At 48.7% G+C, this 10,926-nt stretch overlaps 1 protein-coding gene across 1 annotated transcript in view; it reads left to right on the top strand.

The window, feature by feature from the left end:
- Positions 1 to 9,596, top strand: part of LOC307088426 (disks large-associated protein 1-like) — a gene marked incomplete at both ends in the record, with an annotated part of 28,860 nt that extends 19,264 nt beyond the window's left edge. Inside the window, 6 exons of the mRNA XM_079754320.1 lie at positions 3,069 to 3,433; positions 3,864 to 3,955; positions 6,654 to 7,084; positions 7,456 to 7,547; positions 7,717 to 7,869; positions 9,381 to 9,596. Of these exons, the coding sequence (XP_079610446.1) occupies positions 3,069 to 3,433; positions 3,864 to 3,955; positions 6,654 to 7,084; positions 7,456 to 7,547; positions 7,717 to 7,869; positions 9,381 to 9,596 (1,349 nt within the window). The remainder of the gene's footprint in view (positions 1 to 3,068; positions 3,434 to 3,863; positions 3,956 to 6,653; positions 7,085 to 7,455; positions 7,548 to 7,716; positions 7,870 to 9,380) is intronic.
- Positions 9,597 to 10,926: the final 1,330 nt, after the last annotated feature.

Below are 10,926 nucleotides of genomic sequence, written 5' to 3' on the forward strand. Positions count from 1 at the left end.
AGGGGGTTTACAGAGCCCCTACGTCCTTGCTGAGGACGTAAACACAGGCCTCTGTTGTGTCTATAGGCATCTTGAGTGCTGTAACCTCTGACCTGTGGTGGTTTGGAAGATGCACCCAGACAGCAGGGCCTCAGGAAGGCATTCAGGTCATCAGGGTTGTCATAGAAACAATTTAACCTCACCACACACACACGCACACGCGCACACACACACACACACACACACACACACACACACACACACACACACACACACACACACACACATCAGTAATTTACTTTTAACTTAGCACTTAGTTATAGCTAAGCATTAGCACTTAGCATTAGCTTAGCCGTTAGCATTCATTTTGCTTTATACTTAGTTTTAGCCTAGCCCACCAGCTATCCTACCAGCTAGCAGCATGTTGCTCTCTGTCGCCATGGGGACTTTATTACAAAGGACTCCAGCTGGCCTGTGTGTGTGTGTATGTGTGTGTGTGTGTGTGTGTGTGTGTCAGGAGTGTGCACTCGGCACAGCATAGAGACTACAATTCCAGATACATGCAAGTGTGTATGTCGGCACAAAACTACACAGACACACACACATTAGACGTGTGTGTGTGTGTGTGTCTGTGTTTGTGTGTGTGTGGGTTTGCATGTCGGATCAAACACACACATCCATACACACGGCGTTGAATCACGGTGATTAAACAGAAGCTATAGGAAGCGAGCTTGTGTGTGATTGTTCAGAGAAAGAGAATGAATGAATGAATGAATGAATGGGGAGTTCTTTGTGTTGGGCAGGGAGGTGTCTTTTGATTTGTAGGCCCTGGGGGGGTCTTCTAGTTGGGGTGTGCTTGTGTGTAGGGGTGTGTTTAGGGGGACAGGGGTGTGTGTGTAGGGGTAAGGGGTTGTGTTAGCTCTTCACACCAGCGTGTCAGTTCAGTCCACACGACTTCCCGCGTTCCCAGTGGGCGGTGGCTACTGCCTGGAAAGAGAGGAATTTGGTTACAACACGTCAAAGCTGCTAGGGCTAACATGCTAACGCTACTGGGAAACTTCACTGTGATGTCATCATCAAACACAATGGACAACCAAAAGCAAAGTTTGTGTATATGTGTGTGTGTGTTTACTGTGACAGCAGCGTGTGATGGATGTGAAGAAGCCAGTGGTTGCCTGGCAGCGGCCGTTTGCTCTGATGTCGTTGCCAGAGATCAACATCTGGAGCCTTCAGCATCACACAAACACTCACAAACGTACATGTTTACCTGTGTGTGTGTTTGTGTGTGTGTGTGTGTGTGTGTGTGTGCGCGCGCGTGCGTGTGTACTGGAGCTGTCAAAACTGTTAAGCTGTGGTTGTGGTGAGTTGTCTCCTGTTACATACGCACACTCTCTCTCACACACACACACAAACACACACAGACACACAAACACACACACAAAAAAGATGTGAGGTTGTTCTGAGTGTGAGGTTAAACAGATAGAATGTCTCCTTTCTAACGCATATTCCCCAAGTACAATGTGTGTGTCTGGTTGTGTGTGTGTGGTGTGTGTGTGTGTGTGTGTGTGTGTGTGTGTGTGTGCGTTTGACACCATTGTAAAGAAAAGACTTGTCAATCATATTCTCAACCTGTAGCCTCTCAACAATATTACAAGACAATAGATTGTCTGTCCGTGTGGAAATTAATGAACCTGGTTAACCAGCTAGCTCAACATTAAATCAAAATGAGAACACTGTAGACCAGAGTTTTTGTTTGTCTGTATGAAGCCAGACGACAATGAGCTCACCTGAGAATCAGTCTGTCTCAACCTGATACCTGTCCTAACCTGACCATACTGACACCCCACTCTCGCTCTCATTTCACTTAAATTCAAAGAGGCTTTATTGGCATGGGAAATATACATTTGCATTGCCAATCTCTCTATCTCTATCTCTCGCTCTCTCTTTTGCGTGAGCAGCAGGCAGGAAGTACTGGTGACCGGTGTCATGTCATCCGCTGCTGTTTTATCTGACACCAGAGAAAGACTGATAGATGGAGGGATAAAGAAAAGCTAGAGTGCATGTCTTAGCGTCTCTGTGGGCGTGTCCATCTCTCAGTGGGTGTGTCCATCTCCTGGATGTTTCTGTGAAGTTTAACAATAAGGAAACAATAAGGAAACAATAAGGAAGCGGTCTGCCCTTCCTTTTACTGAGCTGTCTCTCTGTCTTTCTCTCTACCTGCCTACTTGTCTGCCTCCCGGTTGGTCCCAGTGGGCCACAGGGACCAGGGTATAGGGGCCGACTGGGTGTGTCATCTGGCTCCTATAGCTGGGCTCCTGTATGGGAGACAAACCCCTATTGTCCTTTCTTCCTATGTAACCTGAGAGGGAGAGAGACATTCTGATGGAGAGAGAGAGAGAGAGAGCAAGAGAGAGAGAGAGAGAGAGAGGGAGAGAGGGAGAGAGAGAGAGAGAGAGAGCGAGAGCTTGTTTTAACTGACTTCAATGTGTACTCAGGGCTATGCTCTAAAGGTTTTATTAAAAGCCTGTTAAACTAAACTTGTGAAACTTAAACAGGAATGAAGGAGGTTACACCATCTAAATCACTGGAACACCTAACAGCAGGCTATCTGGCATTTTGATGTACAGTGTATAGGTCAGGCGTCTAGCAGGCTAATCTGTTTTCTGTTGTAATCTGTTTAGCAGACGCTTTGTTGACGATTTGTTGCCCAGTCATGTCTGATCGACTAATCCATTCAGCTTCAGCTTTTACACTGTCTCCGATGCCATGTTTCCTTATTTGATTAATTCTTTGAACTGGCATGATACTTTATATTTATGGGTTGTATCTTCATGGTTAAATGCACATTTAGTAAGTCGCTTTGGATGAAAGCTTCAGTCATTTAATGCTATGCTATATTCTATAAACACTGCATAAAGCAAATCAAGTCCCACCTAATTCATGTATAGCTTTTGGTACAAAACAGCAGTACAAAGTTACAAACTACATGAATGGATACTGCCGTCCATTGTTCAGTGTTTGCTTACTGTTTTGGGTACTGACCTCTGACCTCCTCCCCCTTCCCCCCCCTCCTCCGCCTCCTCTTCCAGTGTCGTCATGCATCACCACCTACAAGAAGACCCCTCCGCCGGTGCCCCCGCGCACGACCCCCTCCAAGCCTTTCATCTCCATCACGGCCCAGAGCAGCACGGAGTCGGCCCAGGACGCCTACCTGGAGGGGGGGTGCGGGGGGATCAGCTCCGGGGGGGCGGGCCTGTCCAACTCCACCGAGAGCATCGACAGCATGAAGGCGCTGACCGCCGCCATCGAGGCCGCCAACGCCCAGGTGCACGGCCCCCCAAGCCAGCACGTCACCAACAGCACGGCGGTAGCCAACCGGGTCGCCGTGGCGACGGGGCCTGACAGCAGGGAGCATCGGGAGGCGCTCAGGAAGTGCCTTTCCATCGGCATCCAGGTCCGGTTTGAAATCCCACTTCCGGTGTCTATGCCTCTCGCTTACTGTCTGTACCTCTCACTTCCTGTTACCCAACTTACTGTCTGTTCCTCTCACTTCCTGTTACCCAACTTACTGTCTGTACCTCTCACTGCCTGTTACCCAACTTACTGTCTGTACCTCTCACTTCCTGTTACCCAACTTACTGTCTGTACCTCTCACTTCCTGTTACCCAACTTACTGTCTGTACCTCTCACTGCCTGTTACCCAACTTACTGTCTGTACCTCTCACTGCCTGTTACCCAACTTACTGTCTGTACCTCACACTTCCTGTTACCTCACTTCCTGTCTGTACCTCTCACTAGCTCTCACCTCACTTTCTGTACATTTCACTACCTCCTGAAACTCACTTCCTGGTACCTCACTCACTTCTTCCTGCCCCCTGTACTAGGTGGATCCTGACGAATCAGAGCCCATCAAGGAGGAGGAGGAGGAGGAGTCCAAGTTCCAGTCCATCGGTATCCAGGTGGAGGATGAGAGAGGGTGAGTAGAGAGAGAGAGAGAGACAGAGAGAGTAGTGGGAGAGACAGCGCGAGAGAGACCAAGAGAAAATGTCCTGGCAGAACAAGATACACAAGATACAGCGTACCTGCATGCACCTCTGCCAACAACTTGCAAACATACAGTTTGATGTCGGGATTGGGAAAGCAATAGAATAAAGTATAAGACATTCTAATGCTCATTAAGTAGAGAGATACATTAAATTATATAATAGTATATTTGATATAACAGAAATATATTTCGTAGCAGAGAACCGGTAGTAGAGAGAGAGGAGGGGTGATGGTAAATGTACGTTTCCCATGCCAATAAAGTCCTTTGAATTGAATAAACAGAGAGAGAGAGAGAGAGAGAGAAAGAGACACACACACACACACCCTGGCCAGTGGACAGCTGCTGCTAAAGGGCTTGGCCAACGGGGTGTGTGTGTGAGGGGGGGAACGGGGTGGGGGCGGCAGCCATCTGTTGCTGTAGTCATTGTGATTCAGAGACCATGCCACTTTTATAGCCCTGTTTGTGGTTGTGTGTGTGTGTGTGTGTGTGTGTGTGTGTGTGTGTGTGTGTGTTGTAAAACAGTGTGAGGAAGAGAGAAAGAAGGGTAGTCGAGTTAAAAAGACAGACAAAAGACACACAGAGAGAGGGTCTGTGTGTGTGTGTATAAGGAAGAGAGAGTGACACAGCCTGCTGTCTATGGTAGCCTTAGTGTGAAACATTAGCTTATATTAGCTTACATTGCGACACTTGTGGCAGAAATGTCAACACGATGTGCAGGATGTTTCTCTCTTGTAGGATACATCTTGTTCCTTGATCTAACCAAGTTACTAGACAAGCTGCTGTCGCACCATACACAGAGATCAGTATGATGCCGAGATGCTGTTATTATGTAAGGGGAGCCTTGGCTCTAGTCTCATACGTCTGCTCACACATGGTCCTGTCTACCTAATAATATACCTATCCACCTGTAAATGTCCCTGAAACCTCACCGTTCCAAAAGTCTGTGGGGTTAACTGTATGTCTGTAAATCCAGCTGTCTGTCAGTTAGGTTACCTGTCTCCTACGTTACCTATTTGTCTGTAAGCGTATCTGTCTGTTTGATAGGTTACCTGTCTGTCTGAGTACACCTGTCTGAGGTAATAACTCCACCTGTAGACTGACAGATAACGTCGGTCCACCTGCCAAGGTGTGGAGGAAGGTTGTAAAACCACTTGAAAGACACCTGGACTCCTCACCTGCTGGCACTCACACATTACTCCTACTCTGTTATTTACAAGATATCTATAACTATTGTACATATTGAGATCACGGATGTAAGTTAACTATCTCAAAAATCCTATTATTACTAAATAAATAATTATTACTAATATTTAAATTTCTCAACCGATTGTAATGAGTCTCCAATTTGGCGGCGGTGTTGATGTATAACCAAAGGCCAATACAGCTTCTATGCATGTCAAAGGAGTCAATACGTTGTCTATGTATACATGTCTATGGTTGTAGCTAATTCAGGGGATTAAGTGAGTGCTGGTGTTTTGCGCCTGCTAAGGTGTAGTTAAGGCTAGCTCAGTTGTTTAAGCTACCTCTGATGTTTTGCGCCCACTCATGTGTAGTTTAAGCCAGCTCAAGTGTAGTTAAAGCTAGCTCAGGGTCTGCTGGACTCATAAGATGTTCCACAGAGTTTGAATCCAGGTGGCTTTTTAGTCACACACAGTACGACCCACAACACGACCACCAGTACGACATGGCGTGACCTCCGGTCGGAGTACGACTGAACAAACTACTGCAGCACAGACGGATCCCCCAGACTTTTAATGGTCGAAATTGAACTTGGGTTCAGCAAATGTTCATAGACGTGTGTGTGTGTGTGTGTGTGTGTGTGTGGGGGGGGGTTAAATTATCAGATAGCTAACAAGTCAGATGGCTACTGCTTTACTTTAGTAGGTATACTTTAATAATATCATCAGAGTACTACTGAGATGCGAGGGAGATGGAAAGGGGGCGTGTCCGTTCAGGGTGCGTCTAGTTCCACCATGTGGGAATGTGAGAATGCTGTTAGCGATGGCTGGGAATCTGTACACATTGAGCTGTTTTCCTGCTGACTGCCTACCACTGTGTCGTGTAGTTTTAGGAGACTTTTAGGAGAGATGTCTGACACAAAGACTGACACAATGATGTTGACCTTGAGTATCTTATCTTGTTCCATATGTGGGATAATAAATGGCTGGATCACCACATCTGGCTCACTTTCTCTCTCTGTTTCTTCTTACTTTCTATCTCTAACCTCTTTCTCAGTTTATCATCTGTTTCTCTATTACTTTTCGTCTCAGTCCCGCGACTCTCTAGTTACCTTTGATTCTTTCTCTCGCTCTCTCTTTCTCTGCTTTCTCGCTCTCGGTTCTGCCTATCTCTACCGACAGGAACTTGGTAGGCGGGCAGGAAGCATACTGGTGTCATTAGCATTGAACACCTGCTACAAGGAGCCAGGCGTTAACTGCCAAACACACCTGTATATGTACACACAACCACACACACACACACACACACACACGCATGCACACAAACACACACCCTCACACGACCACACACAAACAAACACACACACACATAAACCTATTCTCTCCAGACCTGTAGCATCAGCATCGTGTCACTCTGTCTCCCCATCTCTCCTCTCCCCGGTGTTGCATAGGTCCCGGAGGATGACGCGCTCCAACAGCGTCACGGCGGCCGTGCAGGCGGACATGGACGAGCCGGCCCTTCCCCCTTCCGTGCCCACCCCCCGCCGCTCCACCATGCCGCGGGGCTGGTCCCGCGACGCCACCTCCACCACCTCCTCCACCTCCACGGTCAGTATCCAGGGTTCGGGGAACCACTACCACGCCTGCAGCGGAGACGACTACAGCGACCCGGGCTTTGACCCCTCCATCCTGCCGCCTCCCGACCCCTGGATGGACGCCGGATCAGGGGGGGAGGAGCTAGACCTGGGGGGCGAGGGGAGGTCTCTGTGTCCACGGGACGGGCTCTGGTTCTTAAAGCTGCTCCGGGCGGAGACGGAGCGCATGGAAGGGTGGTGTCACCAGATGGAGAGTGAGGAGGTGGACCACCAGCTCCCTGAGGAGAGTGAGTGCACCTCTCCTTCCCCCCCCCCACCAGCCCCCATCTTTTTCTACACCTCCACTTTTCCTGTTTTCACCTTCTCACTTTCTCGCCTCTCCTTCTGCTCTTTTCCTTCTCCCTCCCCTTCTTCTCCCTCTTCACCTCCTTCTCCCCTCGTTTTTTTCCTTTCCCCCCTCCTCTCTCCTCTCCCTTTAATGCTAATGTTTTAATTTCCCCGAGTTAAAATGATTCTATATCACAATCTGTGTGGACTTATTTTGACTAAATTTCCCGTTGAAGGTCTCCTCTTCACCACTTCCATTGGTTATGAAGCTGGTAGTAACTGTGTGTGTGTGTGTGCGTGTGTGTGTGTTTTCCTGTGTGTGTGTGTGTAGTCCAGGGGAAGATCCGCAGTGCTGTGGGCTCGGCTCAGCTCCTCATGAACCAAAAGTTCCAGCAGTTCAGAGAACTCTGTGAGGAGAACCTGGTGGGTACCGTCCGTCTTTGTCCACTCCCCGACACAACCCCTCTCTTACTCTGCCCCTTTCTAACCACACCTCTTCTGATCACATCTCTTATTAACACACGTTGTGTGTGACTGTGTCTCTGTGTGTGTGTGTGTGTGTGTGTGTGTGTGTGTGTGTGTGTTGACTCAGAACCCAGACACACGGCCGCGGCCGGTCTCCCAGGACCTGGCCGGGTTCTGGGATATGCTGCAGCTGTCCATCGAGAACATCAGCCTCAAGTTTGACGAGCTGCACCAGCTGAAGGCCAACCACTGGAAACCCCTGGAGCCCCCTCCCATTAAGGTACTCCCCCCTTCCCATTAAGGTAACCCCCCTCCCATTAAGGTACCCCCACACCTGTCCTGAGCCACCCCGACACCAGCCCTGAGACACCCCTACACCTTTTCTGGGAAACCCCTTCATCCGTCTTGATACCCCCCCACACCTGCATGAGACACCCCTGAACCTTTCCCAAAGCCCTACACCTGTCCTGAGCCAGCCCTACACCTGTCCTGAGCCAGCCCTACACCTGTCCTGAGCCAGCCCTACACCTGTCCTGAGCCAGCCCTACACCTGTCCTGAGCCAGCCCTACACCTGTCCCGAGACACACCTTTACACCTGTCCAAGACACCTCTACATTTTCCCTGAGACACCCGTATAGCTGCCCTAAGAGACCCCTACACCTGTCCTGAGACAGCCCTACACGTCTGAGACACCCCATACCTGTCCCGAGATACCTACTTCCGAATTTAAAAAAAATAAAATATGTATAAATAATACCACTAATTCTATCCAGCATGCTACATTAGCCGCCGTGACTTCACAGCCATTAATGTATAATGTAACGTGTGCTAAGCTGTCTGTGCCGGTTTAGCATTAATATGCAGTGAAACGTGCATTAGCATCAGCTAGTGTGCGTTAGCGGCTGCAACATGTTGTATGCATTAGTTTAAGCATGCATTGTAAGAAGTGTGCGAAATACTCTGAGTCACTGATCAACACTTGAGACCCCCTGAAAGCTTCAACTGCAAAATTGTGGGGGGCTCTTGAAAAACCTTTGAAGACGGTTATTTTAAATCTTAAAATAACGACAGAAAAAAGAGTTAAGAAATTCAACCAAGAAAACGGGGTATTTTGCACACTGAGTGTAAGCGTGTGTTAGCGTCTAACATATTGCCTTCATTAGTGTAAGCATGCAGTGTTAGCATGTTTAGCATCAGTTAACGTGCTTAAGCGGATGTCTTAGTTTAAGCATGCAGTGTTAGAGTATGTTAGTGTATAATATTTTACCTGCTATAGCATTAGCATTGGGGGGATGTTAGCATGTATTAGCATCAGTTAGCGTGCGTTAGCGGGTGTAACATGTCGTGAGCCTTAGTGCAAGCATGCTGTGTAAGCATGTCTCATGTGCTGTGGCTTTTAGCATTAGCGGGTGTCAGCATGCACCGTTAAAGTGTGTAAGCGTGTAACACGTTGTGTTTGGCATCACCTGGTGTCTCTGGTGTTGTGTTTTGTTGACAGTGAGCCGTGTTACCGAGCTGCGGCCCACGCGTTTGGCCGCCTGTCCTCCACTAACGGCCACTTTGATCTCACGCAAACGGCTGCCGCCACGGCCGCCACTCACCCTTTACCCCACGCAAATGGCTGCCGCTGTGTGAATCCATTAAGTCTTTTCAAACCTGCTGCATGCGCTGACATCACTGTGTAACCCTCATCCTCATCATCACCAGCCGATCTCAAAGCTCTCACTCCGCGCGGCGGCACCGCCGCCGGGGGGGCGTGACTCAGACTGTTATATATGGTTCCCATCCAGGAGAGGAAGATGGCCCCTGTCGTGCCAAAGAAGCCCCAGAAGGGGCACCCTCCCCTGGCTAGAGACCGCTCGCTGGAGAGCTCTGAGCGCCAGCGGCTGGAGGCCCGCAAACGCCTGCTAGCCGCTAAGCGCGCCGCGTCCGTCCGCCAGAGCTCCGCCACGGAGAGCGCCGACAGCATCGAGATCTACATCCCCGAGGCCCAGACCCGGCTATGAGACGATTACACACACAGCAGCATAGACACGCGTACGCACACATCATCAGCATACAGGCACATACACACTCGCATCATCGACATGCAGATACACACATGTAGATAGATACACACACACACACACACTGGATACACACTGGATACACACACACAAAAGAGCACTGAACACACAGACTCACCAGTGCAGGTGTGTCTCCTATAGCAATACTTGGCAGGTGCTTTGAGCAAAGCGCAGGGTGTACCTCGGTCCCCAGGGTGGTGGTTGCAGCTACAGAACCAGGCCGCAACCAGATCTGTATTTGTTATGTATTTATTTATTTGGATTTATTTATGTATTTATTCTCCTCTACTCCACCCAGTTGGGATGTAGCAGCCCCCCCCCCTCCCCCCACCAGACGCTACTAGTGACTTCTGTATTCCTACGACCCTGTGACCCCATCAGGTGACCTGCTATTACAGAGCTAGCTGCTAGCCTCCAGCTAACAACACTAGCCTCAGATGAACCCTGCTAGTACTGCGAGCATTGCTAGACTCTGCTAGCCCCCTGCTAGTAGCACTAGCAACACTAGCCTCAATTTACCCCTGCTAGTACTGCTAGCACAGCTTGCCTTTGCTAGGCCTCATTAGTACCGTTACCACCCTAGCCTCAGTTAGCCCCTGCTAGTAGCACTAGCACCGGTAGTCTGCTAGCACCGCATGATGCTCTGTAAATACTGTGTTTATTGTGCCGTTAAATACAGCACAGCAGAGAAAGGTGTGTATGTGTCTGTGTTTGTCTGTGTGTGTGTGTGTGTGTGTGTGTGTGTGTGTGTGTGTGTGTGTGTGTGTGTGTGTGTGTGTGTGTGTGCTTGCATAACACGCTGCCAATCATTTTGCCATGTCAGTATGGAGTTGGTTTGCAACAGACAGACACTAAAACGTATGAATGTTTGATCGAACATGAAAATAAGACCATATTAAAGGTTACTCTCTAGTGAAACAAATTTTCCTGTCACTTCAACCACTGATTGGCTCATATATGTCAGCCAATCAAAATTATTCTGAGGGGATTGCTCCCCTAGAGATGGGTCCCATGATTTGACTGTTGCTCTTTAATTAGGTGATATCTTGTCAAACTGTTACGATTGTTTTACAGTTCTATGAGCACCAAGTGGGTAAAGTAAGTGATGACAGCTAAGAGCTCAAATACAGGTACATAACTAACCTTGGATTTAGTCATCAGCTCGCTAGCTAGCTAGCATGGCAATAATTGGCATCATAATAGGTAGCAGGCTAATAGCTAGTGTTTCAAAAATCCCTTATGTGGAACGCCAATGCTGTGTGTGTGTGTG

Source organism: Pollachius pollachius, assembly GCF_949987615.1.
Source record: "Pollachius pollachius genome assembly, chromosome: 17".
NCBI classification, from domain to species: domain Eukaryota; kingdom Metazoa; phylum Chordata; class Actinopteri; order Gadiformes; family Gadidae; genus Pollachius; species Pollachius pollachius.